This window comes from Tursiops truncatus, chromosome 16 (genome assembly GCF_011762595.2).
Source record: "Tursiops truncatus isolate mTurTru1 chromosome 16, mTurTru1.mat.Y, whole genome shotgun sequence".
Classification (NCBI taxonomy): domain Eukaryota; kingdom Metazoa; phylum Chordata; class Mammalia; order Artiodactyla; family Delphinidae; genus Tursiops; species Tursiops truncatus.
Genome location: NC_047049.1, coordinates 15,868,954 through 15,895,060, shown reverse-complemented (window position 1 = coordinate 15,895,060; position 26,107 = coordinate 15,868,954). Strand labels below are relative to the sequence as shown.

The 26,107-nt window shown below is 36.8% G+C and overlaps 1 protein-coding gene across 1 annotated transcript in view; it reads right to left on the bottom strand.

Annotated features, from left to right (window-relative positions):
* The window catches only part of CCDC186 (coiled-coil domain containing 186), a 48,564-nt gene that overhangs the window by 11,640 nt on the left and 10,817 nt on the right, over positions 1-26,107 (bottom strand). Inside the window, exons 3-10 of the mRNA XM_019940039.2 lie at positions 22,601-22,727; positions 15,863-15,991; positions 10,338-10,550; positions 9,313-9,432; positions 5,654-5,758; positions 5,089-5,187; positions 4,836-4,922; positions 3,123-3,265 (exon numbers count right to left, since the gene is read on the bottom strand). Of these exons, the coding sequence (XP_019795598.1) occupies positions 3,123-3,265; positions 4,836-4,922; positions 5,089-5,187; positions 5,654-5,758; positions 9,313-9,432; positions 10,338-10,550; positions 15,863-15,991; positions 22,601-22,727 (1,023 nt within the window). The remainder of the gene's footprint in view (positions 1-3,122; positions 3,266-4,835; positions 4,923-5,088; positions 5,188-5,653; positions 5,759-9,312; positions 9,433-10,337; positions 10,551-15,862; positions 15,992-22,600; positions 22,728-26,107) is intronic.

The window sequence follows — 26,107 nt, the reverse complement described above, 5'->3', positions numbered from 1 at the left end:
AGAAAAAAATTAAACTATTAAAAGACATTAATGGTTTGAGAATTTTCATCAAATGAAATTCTTTATGAAGGTACTCTTATTCATTCATCCAAGTATTTATTTGGATTACTATGAATGCCTAACATATGCTAGGAACTAAGAGCTGGGAATATACATAAGCAAGACTGACATGGCCCCTGCTTTCAAAGAGCTTTTAGTCAAGTAGTGTGAAAAAACATTTTTGATGATGAAAGCACAGAGTGGGTCACCTAAGCTAGTGTAAGTGATGAGTAAAGTAATATTTAAAGGGTTAGCAAACTTTTCCTATAAAAGGCCCACACAGTAAACAATGTAGGCTTCTGGAGCATATGGCCTTTGTTACAACTGTTTATAACTCTGCCACTGTAGTGTGAAAGCAGCCACACATAATACATAAAGGAATGAGAGTGGCTGTGTTCCCAAAAAAAAGTTTATTGACAGAAAGAGGCAGTGAGCTGGATTTGGCTTCTGGGCCATAGTTTGCTAATTCCTGAGCTAAAGGGAAAGTAACAGTGAGTGGGAAAACAAAATATGTTCCAGGTAGAGGAAACAGTATGTGCAAAGCTGGGAAGGGAACAAGAGAATGACTTCTTGTTGGTACTAACAAACAGATGTTCAATACTGATGAGGATAAGGACAGTACTATATCCTAGCACTTAACACAGGGCTCGGCACCTAGGAGACAATTAATTAACATTTGTTAACCAACTATTGCTGAAATACAGAATAAAGAAGGAGAAGGCACAGAGGGAGAAGCAAGGTTACTAATGATCTTCCAAGCCATGTTAAGCCATCTGAACTCACTAGGCAATCCTTGAGGCAATGGGAAATCATTGAGAGGTTTGAGATTTCCTTTGTAAAAAAGATTATCCTAACCACAGTGTAGGAAACAGACTAAAAGGGAAGCAAAAAAACAAAACAAAACAGTTTAGAAGCCCTGGCAGTTTGCCGGGAGAGCTGATAATGGCTTGGACAATGGTAGCAGCAGTGGGGATGTAAACAGTAAATGGATTTGAAAGATATTAAAGAGTTAGCATCAAAAATATTTTGTGACTGGTTACATGTGTGAGGGAAAGGAAAGAAGAGCCAAGGGTAACTCCCAGGTTCCTGGGTTGGAAAATCATGTGGATGTCACACTCATCATTCATCTCAGGAACATCAGAGAAGCATATTTGTGGACAAGATACATGAATCAGTATTGGACATATTATAAGTTTGAGGTGTCTTTGATACTTGTGTACCTGGAGCTCAGCAAAAAGGGTTGATGATAATTAACTTGAAGGTCCTGCAGCACACTACTGGAAGAGTTAGGATCACCCAGGGTTATAATAAAATAAGAACAAAAAACAGCTTTATGACATAAAGAGAAGGCTGCCAAGGAGACAGAAAAGATTGGCCAGAAAGTGGGGAGGAACACCAGGAAAGTACAAGGAAATGAAGCCAAAAGAACAGAGCATATCAAGAAAGGTAATGGGCTTAGTGTGTCCATACTGAAAATTCAAGCAAGGCTTAATCTGGGAAATATCTACTATATTTAAGGATGCATTAGCAGTCTGTAATGGAATGCTGGGGCATTAAAATAAATGGAGAGGAACAGAAGAACAAAGCATGTGAAGAAATGGAGAACAAGCACAGATGATTCTATAAAGACATTTTTGGTTGTGAAGAAAGGGAGAAAGGAGATCATAGGAGTTTTGATGTTTTTAAGATATAATATTTAAATGTAGAAAGAAGAAAAGTCAGTAAAAAGAGGGAGGTAAGAGATAAAGAATAAAGAAGGAATAATCAAGGAAGACCCTGAGAAGGCAGAAGAGCATGGGATCCACAGTAGGAGTAGGGACCACAATTTGATTCAGAAAGAATAGGAACATTTCTTCCATAATAACAGAAGGAAAAGAGAAATGACTGCAGATGCAGGCAAGTTCATAGGACTGATAGCAAGAGGTTGAGAGAACTGTCACCTGACAGCTCCCTTTTTTTCTGTGAAGTAAGAGGTAATCGCCTGACAAGAGTAAAGAGCAAGGTGAGAGGGAAGATCAGAAGTGTGAAGAAAGCAGTAAGGTTTGGAATAATGCTAAGAAGATGGGGAGAAGGCTCTGACTAAGGACATATGGTAGGACTGGAGGTGCATTAGGATTCCCAGTTGAGGTTGGTTGCTAACCATGAATTTATAGCAGCATCAATCTGGATGATCTTGAGGATTTCTTCAGCAACACTCAGCAGCCTGGGTGTTGGTAGGGTATGAAGAAGAAGGTATCTGGATCCAGCCTGAATCCCGGCTCTCTCAGGTAATGTCGTAAGTAGAATTTAGCTAAATGGCTTTATAAGAAGCCAAGGAATAGGACTTCCCTTGTGGTGCAGTGGTTAAGAATCCGCCTGCCAATGCAGGGGACACAGGTTCGAGCCCTGCTCCAGGAAGATCCCACCTGCTGCGGAGCAACTAAGCCCGTGAGCCACAACTACTGAGCCTGCGCTCTAGAGCCACTGAGTCCACGCACCACAACTACTGAAGTCCACATGCCTAGAGCCCGTGCTCTGCAACGAGAAGCCACCACAATGAGAAGCACGCACACCACAACAAAGAGTAGCTCCCACTCACCGCAACTAGAGAAAGCCCGTGTGTAGCAACAAAGACCCAAAGCAGCCCCCAAAAATAAATAAAATAAATTTATAAAAAAAAAGAAAAGAAGCCAAGGAATAATGTTACCTCCTGACCTTGAGCTACATACATGCAAAAATATAGACATAGATACATATCTATCTTTTAGAAGAAAACCTACTGTGTATAAGTAATAGAATTTGAAAGCTAAGGAATGGATAAAAAACTACAAATCCATTCTGTCTTATAAATAGTTACTGCCAAAAAAAAAAAACAAACTACTGCCAATATTTAGGGAATATAAACTTTGATTTTTTAGAAGCCGTGATGGGAACTACAAAGAAAACCCAAAATAAGTTCAAATGAAGACAGGAATTAAAGTTTTTTTTATCTAGTAAAATATAAAATTACTCTTATTTAATGCAACAATTGCATTTAAAAACAGAAACAAGATAGAATCAAAAAGCCTGTTGATTAGCATAAACAGAAGTTGCTCATTTTATACCTTTGATGCTGCTCCTGTATCTGACCTGCAATTTTCACTTTGTCCAATAAATTCTGAATTTCAGCTTTTTGGCGATTAATAATTTCTTTATATTTTGATAGTTCATCTTCTGTTCTCAATCGTTCATCTTCTAGACATTTTACCTATCAAATAATCATAATTGAGTTAAACTACAAACAATATTTTCTTGTTCTTTATTAGCTATTTCAGACAGTGGTTATATATTAATAATCTAAGCTAAATTCTGAAGCAATATTAATTAACATGAAGAAAATATAATAGGAAGTTAACAGTCTTGGGTTTCAGTCTCAGATTTCTCATGATTTAGTCATGGGATTTTTAACATGCCACTTCATTCTGGCTGAATCTCCATTTTCTCATCTGAAAAGAGGATGTACCTTCCCTATCTGCCTCAAAGTACTGGCATGAAGAACAAATAGAAAGGTACATGAAAGACACTTTAAAAATTATTAAGTGATCGCAAATTCAAGGTGGTTACCTAAAAGCCTATTTCTAAATAAATGAAAGATATATAATGATAACATATTTCACACTTATATTAAAAGGGCAAATATTCTTAAAATGAGAACCATAACACTGGAAAAGATTTAAGAGGTTGTTAGAAATTAAAACTGTATACAAGGGACTTCCTTGGTGGTCCAGTGGTTAAGAATCTGCCTTCCAATGCAGGGGATGTGGGTTCAATCCCTGGTCAGGGAACTAAGATCCCCCATGCTGCAGGGCAACTAAGCCCATGCACCGCAACTACTTAGCCTGTGTGCTCTAGAGCCCACATGAGAGCCCGCAACTAAGAGAGCCCGCATGTTGCAACTACTGAGCCCGCGTGCCACAGCTAGAGAGAAGCCTGCGTGCTGCAATGAAGAGCCCACATGCCACAACGAAAGACCCCACATGATGCAACGAAGATCCTGTGTGCTGCAACTAAGACCCAACGCAGTCAAATAAATAAATAAATAAACAAGCAAGCAAGCAAACATTTTTTTTAAAAAACTGTATACAAGACTATTAAATATACCTAGGAGAAATGTAAAGGTTTTCTATTATTTTCTTTCTTCTTTTCTTTTCTCATTAATTAATTTTATTTATTTATTTTTGGCTGCGTTGGGTCTTCATTGCTGCGTGCAGGCTTTCTCTAGTTGCAGCAAGCGGGGCTACTCTTCGTTGCGGTGCGCAGGCTTCTCATTGTGGCGGCTTCTCTTTGTTGCGGAACACAGGCTCTAGGCACGCAGGCTCAGTAGTTGTGGCTCACGGGCTGTAGAGCACAGGCTCAGCAGTTGTGGCGCACGGGCTTAGTTGCTCCGTGGCATGTGGGATCTTCCCAGTCCAGGGCTCGACTCTGTGTCCCCTGCATTGGCAGGCAGATTCTTAACCACTGCGCCACCAGGGCAGTCCCTTTCTATTATTTTCTGACACAGCTCTAAAGCCCATGTAACAGAGGACCAAGGATAACTTATAGATAAAGCAAATGTGCTGTGAAACAGGAATGTTTGGCAAACACTTTAAAGGGACTGAAATGGAAGACACTTTTATTTCTCTAAGAGTCAATTTTGTTGCTAGGGAATTGACATGCTACTATTTGATTTTGGAATATTTCTATATAAATATCCTTTCCCCAAGATTTAAAAATCAGAATGAGTACAAAATTAAAGATAGTTATCCTTCCTCTGGAGTCATGACTAAAGACTGAATTACCTTTGTTCTCAGTGTTCGTAGCTCATCCATGCCCTCCTTAAATGTCCTCTTCAGATCTTCTAGTTCCTTTATTTTGGCATGATGCATCTTTAAAAACGTTTAAAAGAAACCACAAATCATTATATACTAAACCAGATCTAAAATTTATTACCTGCTCCTTCCAGAAGGCCTTAAAGTAGCTGACAATAAGTACTTGTTCTTTCTCTCCTCTATATTATACCATCCAAGGTATACAAAGAACAAAGCTACTCACTTCTAGCTGGTTAGATTTTTCTTGCATTTGTTTTTCAAGTTCTCCTTTTGTGACTCTAAGCTTGGCATCAAGTTCATTTGATTTAATTTCTTCTGATTCCTAATGGGAAAGAAATGACAAAAGTATGACAATTTTTAAAGTTTTATGCTTTGAAATGTGAAGAAGGCTTTTGCAATTAAGTTTCCTCATCGTGAAATATATAGCTCATGTATGCAAAATTGATGACTGTATTCAAAGATTTTAAATACGTCAATTTTGCACCAACTAGAAGAGCATACTTAACATATATAACATAATAGAATGGGCTCTTTTTTTAAGTTATACATTTTCTTGTACTCTTCATTCTTCTAACGTTTTCTAGTGTTTTTATTTGGTTAAAAACTTCTCTAGTAAGATCTCTATTTAACCTGCAAGTACTTTAACATAGGAAATAGCCTGTATTTAATTTAGCTGCCCTACCAAATCTATTCCACACTTCGAATATTGTAGATACAAAAATTTATGAAACAAGATTACTGATATCTGGCATAATTTGTTACTAATCTATTCAAAAATTTAAGCATACCTGATATGTTTTTATCATATCCTGACAATTTTTCCGAATTTGATCTGCTTCTTCCTTTGCTTGAGTTAATTTTGTTGTTGTCTCTTTGAGTTTATCTTTGGTTTCCTGCATTGACAAAAAGACAATGTGAGATGATAGAAAATATATATTGGTCTCTGTCCCCAGTTCCTGGCACAGAGCTCCTAAAACCCTTGTAATTTTTTAAGTGATAAAAACATCAGGAGCATCTCTTGTTCTAATACTGGTCTTTAACCTCTGTTCCTGCCACAGAGCTCCTGAAATCCTCATAATTTCCCAAGTGATAGGAGTGTCTTTTGTTCTACTGAGGTGACTCTGACTGGACTTCTGGATGACAGCTGGTCCCCAGAAAGACCAAGTCATGGTTAGAAGCTTGGAATTTTCAACCCTGTCCCCCATTCCCTTGAGAAGGCAGAAGGGTAAAAATGGAGTTAATGATCAATCTCAAGCCTATGTGATGAAGCCTCCACAAAAAAACAAAAGTATGAGGCTTGGGGAGCTTCCAGATGGTGCACACATCCAATATCGGGAAGGTGACAAACCCTAACTCCAGAGGGACAGAAGCTCCTGCACTTGGGACCTTCCCAGACCTCACCTTATGTATCTCTTTATCTCACTGTTCATCTGACCCTTTATAATGTCCTTTAATAAACTGGTAAAGGTAAATAACTGTACTCATTCCCTGAGTTCTGTGTGGTACTGTAGCAAATTTTTTTTTTTTTTTTTTTTTGCAGTACGCGGGCCTCTCACTGCTGTGGCCTCTCCCGCTGCGGAGCACAGGCTCCGGACGCGCAGGCGCAGCGGCCATGGCTCACGGGCCCAGCCGCTCCGCGGCACGTGGGATCATCCCGGACCAGGGCACAAACCCGTGTCCCCTGCATCGGCAGGCGGACTCTCAACCACTGTGCCACCAGGGAAGCCCTGTAGCAAATTATTGAACCCAAGGCGGGGGGGTTGTTAGAACCTCCAATCTATAGCCAGTTGATCAGAAGAACAGGTCATAACCTGGGCTTGGGACTGGTGCCTGAAGTGGGAGGTGGGGGAAGTCTTGTGGGACTGAGCCTTTAACCTGGGGGATCTGACACTATCTCTGGATCGACAGTGTCAAAACTGAGTTAAGTTGTAGGCCACTCAGCTGGTATCACAGAGAATTGCTTGTTGTGGGGAAAAGCCTTCTCACATTGGTAACCAGAAGTGACAGAAGTGAAGTGTTCTGTGTAAAAGTAAAAGAGACACAAAGGGAAGAAACCCACAGTAGGGAGAACTGGATTTTTCCCTACACTGAAGGAAAACTGGGTTTTTCCTTTACAGACAGTAACAAGGTTGGCATAGTGATGTGATGAATGGTGAGAACAATGACCAGACAGTAGAGAAAGCTCTTGTCGTAGCACTGCCACTGGAGTCAGATACTATTTTAGTAATAACATTTTATGCTTCTGACAAAAAACTAAATGTGGCCTGAACAGTTAATTGATAGTCATTAAATAAAGTTAAATTTGACAGAGTTTTCATCAAATCACTAGAAGTTACTAACCTGAAAAGACAAAAAGAGCAAAGTGTTTAAGCAGTTCTTTGTAGATCCATAAAAAGTCAATTGTTTGGTTTATGGCCAAGGTATCTATTCAAAACTTTTTTACAGATTCATGCTGCAATTTGGTTTCTGTTCCTAACTACTCTCCTAAAATAACAATTCTGAAGGTCTGCAGGGACTACTTCCTCATCAAATCCAATTGCTTTTTCTCATTTCTTCTTCTTGACTTACCTGTTCCAGTTCTGATCACTCCAGACTCTGAATAGCCTTCCTCTGTTTACAAGACAACATACTCCTGTTTTTGCCCACTTCATCATTGCCTTCGCTGTCTCCTTGACTAGCTAGACTTCCTGTGGTGACTGTCCCAGTACAGCCCTACCCTGTAGCTCCAACGTTCTCCTTCAGAGTACCCATCCAGTCCCATAATTTGGGCTATTATGTGGATTTCAAATGAGAGTTTAGGTATCATCTCCTCCTAGTAGCTTCCCTTCAGAAAGGGGTAGAAGTTGCTATTCTGCCTTCCCATAGATAGAATCCAGGGAATCCCTAGATTGTAACACTTGATACATTGTACAGCAGCTTACATGCTTCCCCCACTGAGGATACAGCTTCTGGATAACACCTAGCTCAGTAGTTGCCACATATTAATTGTTCATGTAATAAGTGTTGAATTAACGAAGGAATACCTAACATAAACCTTCTGTTCTAGTTAGGTTGGTTTTCTCAAACACCAAATATTCATCTCCCTTTTCTCTCTTATCTTGCTGTTCCTCCACTTGGAATGCCTTTCCTGTCATCTCTTAATGTAAATTGCATCTATCCTTCACACACGGCTTCTTATACATCATTTTGTTTTTGGATAAACCTACCATACAATTAAGTGCCTACTTACATACTTTCAGTTGCAGGTCTTTTAAAAATAATTTCACTTATATTAAAACTGTGTTACTTTTAAAATTTAAACATTTGAAGGCTTTTTCAAATATTGTTTTTTAAAATATGAGAATATTAGCTCAACAAGAAGAAGGAGAGAGATAGAGAACAGAACTTTATCTGTTTTACCCCCCCACTTCTATATCATCAATAACTAAAACAGAGCCTGATACATAGTAGGTACTCACTTCATTTATTCAAAACACAGCAATTGAGAGACTCCTGTGTCAAATACAATTTCAAATGGTTTGTAGCCCTGTGTGAGCCCTAAGGATTGTTGCCCCTACTCCTTCTGGCAGTTCTTTCTCTGCCCATATAGTTTCCTAACACTCATTTGCTGATCAGCAATTAGCTCAGAAACCTACCATTCTCTAACCTATCTTTGACCACTGTCAACAGACACTTCTCCCTACAGTTTTCTCTGATATTATAATATACAAATATCCAAAGGTTAACAGTTCTACCAACTTAGGATTATTTAAAGAGATGCCAATGATAATTTAAACAATATCATTAAGCCTATTTTTGAAAATGTGGTAACTGTTATAAATAACATGGCTCTTTTGTTTAAATCATATTTCAAAGTTTTTTTTACTTCACATTCTATCATCTTCAGATTTTTATTACTGCTTATACCAGTTCAGTTACTGCTTAAAATTATGGCATCAGGTACCAGCCTTTATCACCACTTTTTATTATATTGTTTAATAATATGATATTCATTATACACAATACAAATAGAATTATATTCATAATAAACAGATAAGGAAACTTTCTTTGTTATGTTTATATTTAAATAAAAATTCATATTTCTTGATTATAAGAATTGTATCATCACTAACATTTTTTTAAGAATTTCCAGAGTTTACTTTCAATTTTGATAACCTACATATTCTCCTCTTCCCCCGAACCTGACAATGTTTAATATAAAATATAGAACACTAAAAATGCTTAAAGAACAAAGTCATTGGGGGGTTAAAAACAATGAATGCTAAAACAACATTCTATCCAATTTAATATGTAAATCATGCAAGGAAGTATCTTTTTATGATCACCAAATATTCAGGCCCAAGCTATCCTACAGGAGTCACTAAGCTTTATGCCTCATTAATAACTATTACTGCATGTGCTCTTAAAACTGATTCTAATAATTTTTCCACTGTATTACAGTACTCACCTTGTGTGAATCCATTTCTGCTTTTAATTTGTTTTGTGCCCATTTTACTTTAATGATTTGAGAGTTGATATCTTCCTTTAATTTGTCTATTTCTCTGACGAGTCTAGTAGTTTCACCTTCCTAAAATAATATCACCAGGTCATATTTTTCATTTAAACAACCAACCAATCATTTGTGTATCTTTTATATCTCAAGATAATTAATGCAATAACACTATAATTCAGGGCTAGCACATTACAGCCTATAAACTGACTTAAAGTTCAATTCATAAGAGGACAGTAAAAGCCTAAAACCAATTAACAGACATAAGATGATTAATATTTATATTTTAACCAACTAGTACACTGTGAGTATAAGCGTACCTTTCTGATTCTTCTCAACTGGCTGACATTAAGGTGAAATATGAATTAAATTGGTTTTGCCAGAATTCTTGAGACAATGACAACATTCCTGAACTAAAAGTTAATTAATAAAAAATATCATTGATTACCAAGAAATGATAACCTACTGGACACAAGACTACGCCATGAGGATGCTAGTTAATAGCAAGGATTCTAAATAGCACAGTAATTAAATCTCCTTGGACAGCATGTAAGAACATGTTTTTCTACAAGTAAAATATAAATTCTATGATGTGTAAGTAAGTGTTACATTAAGATTCTGGTCAAAGTATACTTCTGGCTGAAAAACTACTCACATTTTGACACACCATGTATATCTTTTACCAAAATAAAATCTTCCTGTGAAGCACAAAGTCATTTCTTCAACATGCAGATTTTAAAAGGAAGTTTTTAAAAAGATCTGTCTAATAAACAACATGTCAGTTTCTCATCTTTTCATAGGAAAAACTTTTTGGAGCTAAGTAACAAGATATTGGAATTATTAAAGCATTCTTTGAAGGTAAACTAAGAAAAACAACTTTATGTTTAACAGTGGTTTAACCATGTTAAGTTACGATTATTTGATTAAATAAGGAAAAGCAAAGAGAGTAAGTTTCAAATAAGATACAATATCAAAAGTTATACCTTTGTTTCGTACAGCTGGTGCAGCCGTCCTTTCTCCTGAGAAAGTTGCTTAATTTTGTTAGTGTTTTTCTCATATTCTTTATTTGCATCTCTAAGTTTTTTTTCAAGTATCTCTTTTTCCTTTCGAAGGTCTAAAGATTCCTTCTCGCCTCTTACATACTTCATTACCATTGCTTCTTTTTCCTGGCGTGCTTCTTCACATTTCTTGTTGGCCTTTGAAAATAATATCTAGCATTAATAAAACATATTTTTCAAATAAAAATTAATTAAAACAAATAATATTTTCCTATAATATCACCAATGTATTTTTTGGTCTTTTACACAAGATTTTCAGGACCTGTGTCATGAAATTTTAAAAAAGAGAAATGATACAATGAACAAATTAATATCATTAATATTTGCTTCTTCCCTTTCCTATTCCTTTTCCTTTAGCTAATATGGTTGCTATTTTCTGTTTACTCCTTCAGATCACTTTTCCACTCTTTCCTAGCCCACTCTGTGCTCTGGGAAAGTGACCATCAGGGACCATATCAACAAGTTTCTTTGCCCTCATACTTCCAGTTGGGTTTGGCCAACAGGAGGCACTAAGCAGAAGATTAGGACGGTAGGCAGAGAATGAGATCTGGCTCCTCCAGAATCATACACTGTTCCTGTCAGGTGACCTCTCTATGCAACTACCTTCTCTGGGTTGTACTACCTGCACCGTCTCCTTATTCCTTTAGCCCAAAGAGTGATAATGGCTCCTCCAGCAGCCCCAGGATCCTGCATTTTCCCAGGTTGGACTCCCTAAATCTCACCCATACCTTTGTAAAGAGTCCTTTTATGAAATTCTCCCCAAATCACCAGTTTCTGTTTTCTGTCAGGATCCTGAGTCTATGGCTGACAATTTCTAAAATCTATAATCTTAGCTCCCTCACAAAAAAGTAAGTAATATGCTAATTAGTGATCGCTGGGTTCCTCTGTATGAAAAGTATTTGGCATTTTAACAAGAAATACCTAATTGGATTAGGTGTGACATCTACCTATATACTAACTTAAAATTCTCTGTAACTATAAGCTGGTACTCCATACTGTGAAATTTCATACAATGAAAACTTCTACAGATAGCCCTTCATTTAAGTATATTCATAGTTTGCAAATATGATGAAGCACATACTTATTTTACAGAAGATGGATCCTTAAACTTTAAGGATCTTCAATGGCATCTAGTGGTAAACTCCAACTAATACTATAACTGAATTGAAGTAGGTTTAGCGTTAGGATAATGTGGGGAAACCTCCTATGCTCTGATGAAAGTGACTGACAAAAAATGTTTCATGAAGTTCTGCTACAGCTGATAAGCACATCTAGTAACCACTCAAAATACTATACATATAAGTATTTTTAAAAATCATCCAATTGGGATTTTTCCCCCATTGAAATAGCCTACTAATTTTCAAGAAATTAAAGAAAACACTGGAATAGGGATGGCAGAGATCCCTGAGGCTTTGATGATGACATGCTTGTGGACAAATGATTGACAAAACCGTGATGGAATTGGCTGACAGAATTAGCTAGATTTTTAGATAATTGAATAACTGTACTTAGAAAAAGTCAACTAATGGTAATGTCAACTTTAAAAGAAGTCCAGTTCCATGATAACTTAATGCTTAGATAATGGATTAGCTTTTGGGAACACAATGAAGAATAAGCCATGGTAAGTCCTGGAAGAGCTCACTACCTAGTAAGAACAACACATAAACGAAGATTATGAAACAATTTCTAGTGGATGAATGTACAAAGTTCTTTGAAAATACAAAAATACTAACAGTCCCTGGGAAGGGTTGGCATGAAGGGTGAAAGATGCTATTTGTACTTGAACTAGGTGCTATACTTGAGCTAGGCATTGAAGGACTCAGTAAAGTGATCAGTCAAGGAAAGGAATTCAAGCTAGAGTGGTTATCATGTGGTTATTTTAGGCTCAAATGCCTAAAAGTATAAAATAGCATGATATATTTAGAGGACATTAAATTATTCTGTAGTGATTAAATTTGGTGTGTTGATTGCAGTGGAGAGGAAGTAGTTATAAAACAGAAAAGGAGGTAGAGATCAGATCCTGAAAGGAAGAAGGACTTCTCTTCTTGTCATGCTAATGATTTGAGATTTTATCCTACAGGCAAAGAGAAGCCAAAGACGGATTTAATAAAAGGTGTTTTAAATTTTATTAAATTAAATTGTGTTTTAAAAAGATACCTGGTAGCAACATGGAAACTTCACTGAAGTTAAGAGATAAGAAGCAGAAAACAGATAATTATAATACACGAGATAACATATTACAAGGTTCTTAACTACAGGAGGGGATATGCACCAGAATGTCCTGTTACCCAGAGTCATCCCTGAATCAGCTGCAAAAGAATAACCTGGGGTGGGACTTCCCTGGTGATCCAGTGGTAAAGAATCTGCCTTCCAATGCAGGTGATGCAGGTTCGATCCCTGGTTGGGGAACTAAGATCCCACATGCCACAGAGCAACTAAGCCCGTGCGCCACAACTACTGAGTCCGCATACCTCAACTAGAGAACCCGCGTGCTGCAAACTACACAGCCCATGCGCTCTGGAGCCCTCGTGCCACAACTAGAGAAGCCTGCGTACCACAACTAGAGAGGAGCCCGCGCAGTGCAATGAAGAGCCCACGTGTCGCAACTAAGACACGACACAGCCAAAAATAAATAAATAAATTAAAATTTAAATAAATAAATAAAACAAATGGATTTATTAAAAAAAAAAGAATAACCTGGGGTGCTAAAAGTTCACATTTCTATATCCCACCCCAGATAATAGCAGCACCTACTTCATAGATTGTTGGGAGTATTAAATGAGATAATTGACTACTCTTTAAGCTTCTATTGAAAGTCAGTCCATTATGGCACAGATAAAGAGGAGTCAGTAAAAGTCTTCGGATTTGACTAGTTTTAAGATGTTTACCATTGACTTGGATGAAGATATGAATAACATAATTGATAGGATTCAATAGTCAACTAAAATTAAGATAAACTGTAGAAGTAGTTCTGCTTCTCCAAGTATGGCAGATGAACCCTCCCCATTCAAAACACCTAAAATTTTAGATAAAGTACAACAAATGTTTTTTTAATGCACAGTTGAGTTCACAAGAAAGTATGGGAGGGCTTCCCTGGTGGCGCAGTGGTTGAGAGTCCGCCTGCCGATGCAGGGGACACGGGTTCATGCCCCGGTCCGGGAAGATCCCACATGCCACAGAGCAGCTGTGCCCATGAGCCATGGCCGCTGAGCCTGTGCTCCGCAACGGGAGAGGCCACAACAGTGAGAGGCCCGCATACCGCAAAAAAAAAAAAAAAAAAAAAAAAAAAGTATGGGAAATTTCAGGGCCAAAAAATCTAATTAGCAGCAGGAATCCAGAATGCTTTGTTAGGGCTGAATACTTACCAATATGAGGTCATGTGGGGCTGAGGGAGACATGCTACAAAGTCCCTAAGAATTTATAACTAACTCTACCCTCCTGTAAATTTGAGGTTCAGATACATTCTACGTATCTGTTCTGAGAAATGGAGAAACCTCAAACTGGAAAATTAAACTGGGGAGTGTACACATGTGTGTGCAGCAACATGTACACACTCATGCTAGGAAGCTATTTCTAAATAAAACTCACCAGGTTTGGTGACTCTAGGTGAAGGGTAAACAAATGTTCATTTTACTATTCTTTTACCTTTTCTACAGGCTTAAAAATTCTCAAATCAAAAAGTTGAGAGGAAAAGTTATGGGAGAAAAGGAATGAAGCCAATCTAGAAACAACTGAATGGAACAATCTCCAAAATCTACATAAGAATACCCACCTCTTAGGGTTATCCTGAATATTAAATAAGTGAATACTTGTAAACCGTTATTAACCTCACCTACACTCATCATTAGAGAGGAAACAGATACAGAGTACTGAGTGTAGTATGTTGCCATTTGTTTAAAAACAGGGAGGAGGATGGGAGGAATAAAGGAAATATATACATGCTTGTCCATGCAACAAATATTCTGAGAAGGATATACAGGAAACTGGCATCAATGGTTGCCTCTGGGAAGGGTGCGGAGTGGGAGAAAAAGTTTGGAAGAAGACATGTTTTACTGTTTGAATTGTTATTGTGCACATTTTACTATCATTTTGTTTCTATTTTAAAATATAATTCCAAAGAATATATATAAATATTTAAATTTATTTATTTATTTATGGCTGCGTTGGGTCTTTATTGTTGCGTGCAGACTTTAGACGCGACGAACGGGGGCTACTCTTCGTTGCGGTGCGCGGGCTTCTCATTGCGGTGGCTTCTCTTGCTGCGGAGCACAGGCTCTAGCTGCGTGGGCTTCAGTAGTTGTGGCACATGGGCTCAGTAGTTGTGGCTCATGGGCTCTAGAGCTCAGGCTCAGTAGTTGTGGCGCATGGGCTTAGTTGCTCTGTGGCATGTGGGATCTTCCCGGACCAGGGCTCGAAACTGTGTCCCCTGCACTGGCAAGTGGATTCTTAACCACTGCGCCACCAGGGAAGTCCCCAAGAATATACACACACACACACACACACACACACACACACACACACACACACACACTTCTTCTCTTATAAATTTATTTATTTTTGGCTGCACTGGATCTTTGTTGCTGTGTGCGGGCTTTTCTCTAGTTGCGGAGAGCGGGGGCTACTCTTTGTTGCAGTGCCTGGGCTTCTCATTGTGGTGGTTTCTCTTGTTGCAGAGCACGGGATCTAGGTACACAGGCTTCAGCAGTTGTGGCTCGGAGGCTCTAGAGCACAGGCTCAGTAGTTGTGGTGTATGGGCTTATTTGCTCCACGGCATGGGGGAATCTTCCCGGACCAGGGATCAAACCCGTGTCCCCTGCGTTGGCAGGCGGATTCTTAACCACTGCACCACCAGGGAAGTCCCCAAGAATATATATATTTTTAAAGCTCACTAAGTTATTCTAATGAAGCTATGTTTGGGTCCACTAAAACCAACAACTTCTTAATGTCTTATCTTCTACATTTCTCTTTAATTAGTATAAAAGGTTTGAGAACTGATAGTGTAAATTTTAAATATATAACATTCCTAATGCTCAGGGTAAGCATATTGTAAAGAATCACAGGAATAAAGGTTGAAGTTTTTTGTTGTTAGCATGCATTTATGTATTGCTTTAGCGTTTTTTTTTTCTTTTTTTTTGCAGTACGCGGGCCTCTCACTGTTGTGGCCTCTCCCGTTGCAGAGCAAAGGCTCCGGACGTGCAGGCCCAGCGGCCATGACTCATGCGCCCAACCGCTCCGCAGCATGTGGGATCTTCCCAGACCGGGGCATGAACCCGTGTCCCCTGCATCGGCAGGCAGACTCTCAACCACTGCGCGCCACCAGGGAAGCCCCCTGCTTTAGCATTTTTTAAATCCTAATCCTAATACACACTAATGTCCAAAACTGTCTAAAAGGTTACTTAATATACAAAGAATCATCAGAAAGTTAATAATAATAATGCCTTGAAAAATACCTGTTCCATCCGATGGGCCATCTCTTTGTGTAATTGCTGAACTGCATTTTTAGTTGCAATGTCTTGAGCTAGTACTTTATCTTTGGAAGCTTGAACTTCTTTATTAAGTTCCTCTATTCTTGATTCTAACTGTAAAGAAAATTATTTCCAGATTATTTTTATAGTTATAACAAACAGACCCCCAATATTTCAAATAAATATAAACAATGTAAACAAGCATAAAGATGGCAATGAATATACTTCAGCCATAGAAATCAAAAGTAAATGTTAGCAATGTTCTGATATATCAATAGAATTAAGTCAGAATAAATCTGAAGCAGATTCTGGTAAGATGGATGATAAGCTCTAGAGTAATTACCAATGAAATAATTCAGAAAATATCATGAAAAAAATTTTAATGTTACATATTTACTTAATGCAAAATAAAGCAGTAAATGAGACACAGGGAAACAAAACAGAAACATACAGAAAGACATACAGAAAACACAGACACAAAATTTTAAAATGGTAGACAAAAATCGAACTGTCAACAGTAACATTAAATGAGAGTAAATAATCATATCAAAAGGCAGAGATCTTCAGACTGAAATAGAAAACAAGATCTAGACTGGAATAAAAAACAAAATGCTGTTTACAAAGGTACTTTAGGGAATTCCCTGTCAGTCCAGTGGTTAGGACTCTGTGCTTTCACTGCTGAGGGCGCGGGTTCAATCCCTGGTTGGAGAACTAAGATCCCACAAGCCATGCGGCACAGCCAAAAAAAAAAAAATAAGGCACTTTAGATTCATCTCATATTGATAAAAGGGTCAATCCAGCAGAAAGGTATGGTAATTATAAATATACATGCACCTAGTAATATAGCACCAAAATACATGAATCAATAACTGACAGAAATGAAGAAGGAAGTGGACAATTCAATAATAATAGTTGGAGACTTCAATACCTCACTTTTAGTAATGAACAGAACTAGAAAGAAGATTAACAAGGAAATAGGAGACTTGAACACAACTATATAACAACTAAATCTAACACATCTATACAACATTCCACTCAGCAACAGCAGAATACACCTACTCCTCAAGTGAACATGAAATATTCTTCAGGACAGAACCTATGCTAGGTCTTAAAGCAAATCTCAATAAATTTAAAACACTGAAATCGCACAAAGTATCTTCCTTTGACAACCATAATGGAATGAAATTAGAACTCAGTAACACAGAGAGAAACTTGACAATTCATAAATATGTAAAAATTAAACAACATCTAAATAACCAAGGGAGAAATCAAAGAGAAAGTAGAAAATAAGGTGACAAATAAAGATACAACATATTTATGGGATGCAGCTAAAGCAGTGTTTAGAGGGAAATTTGTAGTTATAAACATCACTATTGAAAAACAAGAAAGGTCTCAAATCAAAACTAAACTTTCATCTTAAGACACTGGGGAAAAAAAAAAAAAGAGCAAACTAAATCTAAAGCCGGTAAGAAAAAGGAAATAATAAAGATTAGAGAGGAAAGTAATGAAATAGAGAATAGGAAAATGGAGAAAAATCAACAAAACAAAAAATGCTTCTTTGAAATGATCAACAAAACTGACAAACCTTTAGCTAGACTGATCACAAGAATCAAAATGAAAGAGGGACATACTGACCTTACAGAAATAAATGAAATTTACAGAAATAACTAATTATGAATGAATATTATGAACAATTTAACTTAGATTAAATGCACAATTCTTAGAAAGACACAAACTACCAAAACTGGCTCAAGAAGAAATAGAAAATCTGTATAGACCTACACAGGCATATCTCAAGAGATACTGCGGGTTTAGTCCAGACCACTGTAATAAAGCAAGTACTGCAATAAAGCAAGTCACACAAATTTTTTGGTTTCCCAGTGCATATTAAATTTATGTATACACTATATTGTAGTCTTTTAAGTGTGCAACAGCATTATGTCTAAAAAAACTGTACATAATTAAAAAATACTTTATTGCTAAAAAATGCTAACCACCATCTGACAACACAGGTTGCCACAAATCTTCAATTTGTAAAAACCACAATATCTTATGAAGTGCAATATGGTGAAGTGCAATTTTAAAAAAGGCATGCTTGTAATAAGAGATTAAATTAGTAAAAAAAAAAAAATTTTTAACTACCCACAAAGAAAAATTCAGGTCCAGGTGACTACATAGGTATATTCTACCAAACATTTAAATAATTAATACTAATTCTTCACAAATTGTCACCCCCCCAAAAAAAAGGAACACTTCCCAACTCAATCTATGAAGTCAGTACTATGCTGCACCAAAACCAAAGACATCACAAGAAAAGAAAGCTACAAGAGCAATAGCTCTTATGAATATAGGCAGAAAAATTCTCAACAAAATACTAGCAAAAACTTCTGCAATATATAAGAATTATACTCCATGACCAAAAGGGATTTATCACAGTAAAACTATGTTGGTTTAATATCCAAAAATCAGTTAATGTAATACACCATATCGACAGAACAAAAAACACATAATCATCTCAACAGATGTAGAAAAAGCATTTGGTAAAATTCAACACTCTTTCATGATAAAAATACTCAACAAACTAGGAATAAAAAGGAACTTCTTCAACCTGATAGCATCTATGAAAAGCCGACAGCTAACACCGTACTTAGTGGTGAAAGACAATGCTTCAGAAATGAGAGAAGGATATCTACTCTTGCCACTTCTACTCAACATTGTATTGGAGGGTCCAGCCAGGGAAATCAGGCAGGAGATGAAATAAAAAGCACTCAGATGAGAAAGGAAGAAGTAAAACTCTCTACATGCAGATGACATGATTTTATATATGGAAAATCCTAAGAAATCTGCCAAAAAATTTTAGAACTAATAAACAAGTACAGCCAAGTTACAGAATATAATATAAAAAAATTGTTGGGACTTCCCTGGTGGCGCAGTGGTTAAGAATCCACCTGCCAATGCAGGGGACACGGGTTCAAGCCCGGGTCCGGGAAGATCCCACATGCTGCGGAACAACTAAGCCATGCGCCACAACTTCTGAGCCTGTGCTCTAGAGCCCACGACCCACAACTACTGAAGCCTGCACACCTAGAGCCCATGCTCCACAACAAGAGAAGCCACCGCAATGAGAAGCCCACGCACCACAACGAAGAGTAGCCCCCGCTTGCCACAACTAGAGAAAGCCTGCATGCAGCAACGAAGAGTCAATGCAGCAAAATAAATAAATAAATAAAGTTTTATATACACTTGTAATTAACAATCTAAAAATGAAATTAAGAAAACAACTCCATTTACAATAGCATCAAAAAGAATAAACCACCTAGGAATAAATTTAATGAAGGAATTGCAAAAATTACTCCGAAAACTACAGAGCACTTTAGAAAGAAATTAAAGATCTAAATAAATGGGCGGATATCCCTTGTTTGTGAATTGAAAAACATAATATTGTTAAAATGGCAATACTCTCCAAATGAAGTCTACAGATTCAATGCAATCCCTAACAAACCCAGTTGGCTTCACTGTAGAATGACAAGTTGATAGTAAGATTCATATGGAAATACAAGAAACTGAGAATGGACTATCTTGGAAAAGAAGAACAAAATTTGAGAACTCACACTTCCCAATGTCAAAACTTACTGCAAAACAACAGAAATCAAGATAGTGTGGTATTAGCATAATGAAAGACAAATAGATCAATGAAACAGAACTGAGAGTCTAGAAATAAGTTGATGTATCAATTGGTTTTCAACAGGGATGCCAAGACCATTCAATAGAGGAAGAATACTCTTTTTAATAAATGGTTCTGGGACAACTGGATAGCCATATACAAAAGAATGAAGTTGTATATCATACAATATAAAAAAAATTAATTCAAAAAGAATCAAGACCTAAATATAAAAGCCTAATTATAAAACTCTTAGAGGAAAACATAGGAGTAAATCTTCATGATCGTGGATTTGGCAATGGAGTCTTACATATGACACCAACTGCACAAGCAATTAAAAGAAAAAATAGATAAAACTGGACATCATCAAAATTTAAAACTTTTGTCCAAGTACACTATCAAGAAAGTGAAAACAAATCCACAGAATGGGAGGAAATATTTGCAAATCATATATCTGATAAAGGTTTATAATCCAGAATATAAAAAGAACTATCACTACTCAACAATAAAAAAGTTTAAAAATGGGTAGAGAAAATACTTCCCTAGAAGTATCTATTTAAGATATACAAATGGCCAAGAAGCACAGGAAAAGATGTGTAATTTCATTGGTGATTAAGGAAATGCATATCAAAATCACGAGATACCATTTCACAACCATTAGGATGGCTATAATAAAGAAGTCCAATAATAACAAGCATTGGCAAGGATGTGGAGAAAATGAAACCCTCATACACTGCTGGTAGGAATATAAAATGGTGCAGCCACTTTGGAAAACAGTCTGCCAGCTCCTCAGTAAGTTAAACATAGAGTTATCATTTGACCCAACAATTCCACTCCTAGGTAGACACCCAAAAGAAATGAAAGCATATGTCCACACAAAAACTTCTACATCGCAGCATTATTAATAATAGCCAGAAAGTGCAAACAACCCAAATATCCATCAGATGATGAAAGGATAAATAAAATGTTGTATACCTATACAACAGAATATCACTTGGCCATTAATTTAAGTACTGATACAAGCTACAATTTGATTGAAACCTTGAAAACATTACACTAAGTGAAAGAAGCCAGATATTATATGATTCCATTTATACGAAGGAAAAGGACACATATTATAGGATTCCATTTATATGAAGTGTTCAGAATTGGCAAATATACAGAGAGACAGAAAGTAGATTAGTTGTTCCCTAGGGCTGGGGGGAGACAGCTGCGAGGGGTTGGAGGGAAATGAGGAGTGACTACTAATGGATTCAGAGTTTTTTGTATGATAAAATTTTCTAAAATTGTGACAAACCCTGCACAACTAAAAACCACTGAACTGTATACTGAAATAAGTGAATTATATGGTATGTGAATTATACCTCAATAAAGCTGTTATAAAAAACCCTAAATATTAGTTTACATATAGTACATGTGTACTAATTATCCTTATGACAAAATTATTTAGAGCAACACTGTCCAATAGAAATATAAGCCACAATTTTTTTTCTTTTCATTTTTGCGGTACGCGGGCCTCTCACTGTTGTGGCCTCTCCCGTTGTGGAGCACAGGCTCCGGATGCGCAGGCTCAGCAGCCATGGCTCACGGGCCCAGCCGCTCCGCGGCATGTGGGATCCTGCCAGACCGGGGCACGAACCCGTGTCCCCTGCATCGGCAGGCGGACTCTCAACCACTGCACCACCAGGGAAGCCCCTAAGCCACAATTTTTTAGTAGCCACATTTTAAAAAGCAAAAAGAAACAGGTGAAATAAATGTTTTATTAAATCCTATAAATATCATATCAACGTGTAATCAACATGAAAAACTGAGCCATTTTATCTTTTTTTGTACTAAGTCTTTGAAATTAAGTGTGTATTTCACACTTACATCACCTCTTAATTTGGACTAGCCACCTTTTAGTGCTCAATAGCACTATGGCTAGTGGCTGCCATATTAAGTGGTGCAGATTCACAGATAAAATTAGGAAAGAAAACTCTGCTATACTGGCTAGCAAAAGAATGGTGAATCGAATTTTCTCTTTTAAAAAGGCACAACCACTAACAAGCTCATGAAAAGAACAGCTCTGGTTCACCTCCATCTATTTAGTCTGAAGCTTCTGGTCATCAGCAGTGACCTGCCTACCAAAATACAGATTCAGGCTACTATTAAGGCACCTTCACACTTTAAAATTCTAAGTTTGGTCTGCATGCAGTAGCCCTTTCCACACAAAAATCAGGATTAAATATGTAAAATTTTACAAATATGGTCACCTTCCAACTATGTAAAGGTTCATGAAGTATACCAAGGCATAGATAAGTGAAACTTGGTTTTTTATTATATTACTACCAGCTGTTTACTTTTATTTTCATTATATAGCTTTCTGTGAAAGATGAGGCAAAAAGAAAGACTTTTAAGGCTACAATGTTTCTAATCCTTCCCACAGAAGAAAAAGCAGCTCAGAAAGATAAAGAGCAGCTGAGCTTTGCTACCAGTCTTGAATATGTACTTTGTCAATCCAAGCATCACAGTACATTAAAAAAAAAAAAAGAAACAAAGAAAACAAAGATGAACTTTGTCAATCCAAGCATCACAGTACATTTAAAAAAAAGAAAAGAAAGAAAGAAAAGAAAGAAACAAAGAAAGAAAAGGAAAGGCTAGGGAAGCTAGCTCACCAGATAAAGTCTGAAGAGAGCCAGTCTTCAGTATAGTTCACAAAGTACTGAGAATGGAAACATATTAAACTATAAGCTTGAAAACATTCTAATGCCAGATATAAACTTTTAAGTATATACTGCTTCTTCCAAAACAATCTATTTGACTGCCAAACAAATAGTCTTTCCCGCTCAGATTTCTATTATATATAGAATAGTCACACATATCACATAGAAATATTAATTTATATAAAACAAAAAGATCAACTATGATTCCCAGTTCATAAAAGACAATGCTTCACATACCAAGCAATCTTCTGCATTTAAAGTATGATTTAACTTACAGAACTTCAATTTACACACAAATATTCAGGAATGTATTTATTTTATATATTGAAGAACAGACTTTAAAGATTTTTGTCTTTTTACCTGTTTAATTGTGTTCATATGCTGCTTCTCTGTTTCTGTTCTTTTTTTTAGTTCTTCTCTTAAATTGTCTTTTTCTGAACAAATGTCTAAGATAAGTTCCTGATGCTTCTTATTTTCTTTAATTAACCTAAATATAAAAAGGCAGTATCAGTAAAACATAATTAAAAATGACAATGTGTAATATAATCTGTTTGCAGACTAGGGTGTAGATACCTATGATTAAGAAATGAAAATTCCCAAGTAGTCCTTTTGTAATGATATATTATACTTTACAAAACATTCTCTGGCCAGTCAGGCTATTAACTTTTTCCTAGAAATTTGTATTATTTCAAATTAAGAGAAAAATAATCAGATAAAGAAAACCACACACTTTTAAGTTTATGTCTACAGGCATATGAATTATGTAGTTCATCCCTTCAGCACTGGAATTCCTTCAGGTCAGTCAGTGGCAACCAGAGGCAATTGTTCCCCTCCAGGCATGTGTCTGGAGAAACTTTTTGGTAGCCACTACAGTGGTGAGGCTTGCTACTGGCTTCTTGTGCACAGAGGCAGGGATGCTGCTAAACATCCTACAATGCACAGGATAGCCCCAGCATCAACAAAAAATGATCTGCCCCCATATGTCAATAGTGCTGTGGTTGAGAAATCTTGCTTTAGATTTCTAAAATATTTTAATGATATTCTTATAGTTACAAAAGTAGTCAATGTAAAATAATAAAGTTTGAGCAGAAATTTCATTTTGAGTTCCCTAGAAAAATATAAATAAAACCTTAAAAATTACCTGTAAAAGTACTATAAAGTAAGATACCTAAGAGGGTTAACAGCTAATATTTTAGGATTACTAGCAACAGCTATTATTTGACATTTATTGGCACAATTACTATTTACTAAGTTTAGCTTTAAATGCATTATTTAACACTCAGGTCTATAAATTAATAAGTCTATGAAATTATTATTATGCTTTATGAATTTGAAAACAAACCAAAACTGAAGCCTAGAACTTATTCCAGGTTATATAGCTAGTAAGCGGTTGAACTGAGATTTGGACCCAGGTCTAATTCCTTGCCATCTTCTCCTTTGAAGATCCCTCATTTACTCAACAAATGCTCACTGGGTACCTACTATGTACCTATATTAGTCTATATGTTGGGGGTACATCAGCAAACTGTCCCTGCCCTCATGATGCTTACATTCTAACAGAGAAATTAAACAATAAATAGATATATAATGAAATACCAAGTTGTGATTAAGTTCTATTAAGAAAACTAAAGGAGGGCAAGAGGACAGGGAGAGTGACTTGAGCTGTGATTGTACATAAGGTAACCAGGACAGACCTCTCTGAGGAGGACAGTAATGCAGTGAGGAGGAAAGTCATGAAAATGTTTGGGAAAAGAAAAAAATGTGTAGCATGCAAGTTTCTTCAAGCCTTTCATGACACAGGGGGTTAACTTTGTTTATGTACATGATTAAGGTGTACACTGAATTTGTTGCGAAAAACAACCTGAAACACAAAAATCCTGACTATACCTCGAAAGTAAACAATTTAGGGAGGGAGAAGTGAAGAACAGCAAGCCCTGAAATTGTTATTCTTACATGCCAAATGCATATCCTGTACACAAATAACTGTTCTTAATTAAGAATTCTGGTTGGGACCTTGGACAATAATATTGACGTTAGAAAATAGAGGAATGGATGTATAAACAAAGCCATTTGAAAATACATGCATTCATGAAAATTTAAGCCAAAGGAACTGAAAGGTAGTTTTCTTTACAGAAAATTAAATGAAGGCAAAAGAAAAAAAATGAGTTGTTTTAGAGCTAACCTTAATCACAAAGCATTTTATTTGAAATTTAAAATATTACATGTATGGGTTTCCCTGGTGGCACAGTGGTTGAGAGTCCGCCTGCCGATGCAGGGGACACAGGTTCGTGCCCCGGTCCGGGAGGATCCCACGTGCCGCGGAGCGGCTGGGCCCGTGAGCCATGGCCGCTGAGCCTGCGCATCCGGAGCCTGTGCTCCGCAATGGGAGAGGCCACAACCGTGAGAGGCCCGCGCACCGCAAAAAAAAAAAAAAAAAAAAAAATTACATGTATAACAAAAAATTAACTTAGATTTAAAATAATATTTGACATTTTTATAATGCTTTAATGTCCTCAAAACAATCCCATCAGGTAAGTATTGTCCCCTCATAAAGATGAAAAAATCTTCGTCTTGGAGAGGTTGATTTAACTAAGGAAACAGAGCGTGCAAGTGGTAGTGGGAATCTTCCAACTCTGGGCTTCTGACCAGACCTGTGCTCACCCCAGTCTACCATGTGGCCACTGTTCTGACATGACGGAACAAAAGAGGAATTAATTTTCTACTGTATTCCTAATGTTTTTAGATAAATTTAATAACATGTAACTTGTTCATTTCAGATAACCACATTAAAAAAATCCACTGAAGCCAGACTAATTGGGTTTAACTTTGCCATTTACTAGCATGTGACCTGAAGCAAGTTACTTAACCTCTCTGTGCTTCAAGTACCTCATCTGTAAAATGGGAATAATAATAGTTCATACCACATAGGGTTGTTGTGAGGATTCCATGAGTTAATACATGTAAAGTGCCAGGCACATAATTAACAGCATTTAAGTGTTCCTGATATTATTATTAAATCTGTAACATCTTATAATTTACAAGAGAAGCTTGAAAGTGGTTAAGTCTCCAAATCTAAGGAAAGTAGAGGCATCAAGGATGATCTCAAAGGGAAGGTCTAAGAGATAAGCACAGGTAACAGGAAAATGAGGAAGTTACCCTAAAAAGCAAGAATGGCAGAAATACTGATGGTTCAAGTATAAAATCACAGTTTTTTCAATAATAGCAGCATTCCAGTAAAGTTATGAGCAGGAGTAGCTGACATTGGTTTTTGCATAGTATTAAGAAAGGTATTAGATTCTCAAGAGATATTTGTACACTCATGTTAACAGCAACGTTATTCACACTAGCCAAAAGGTAGAAGCAACCCAAATGTCCACTGATGGATGAACAGATAACAAAATGTGGTATGTATACATACAATGGAATATTATTCAACCCTAAAAAGGAAGGAAGCTCTGACACAGGCTACAGTATGGATGAACCTTGAGGACATCTGCTAAGTGAAATAAGCCAGTCACAAAACGGCAAATAGTATCAAAAGCAGTTAAACTCTTAGAAACAAAGTAGAATGGTGGTTACCAGGGGCTGGGGCAGGGGGAAACAGGGAGCTGTTGTTTAATAGGTATAGAATTTCAGATTTGTAAGATGAAAAAGCTATGGAGATCGGTTGTACAATAATGTGAATATACTTAACACTACCAAACTGCACACATTTAAAAATGTTTAAGATGGTAAATTTTATGTTATGTGTATTTTATCACAATTGAAAAATAAAAAAATAGAAAAAAGAAGGGCTCTGGATGCTGAGATTAAAATTCATTGGGTAAACCAATGAAGGGTGAGCTGGCTTGGGGAAGACTGATCTAC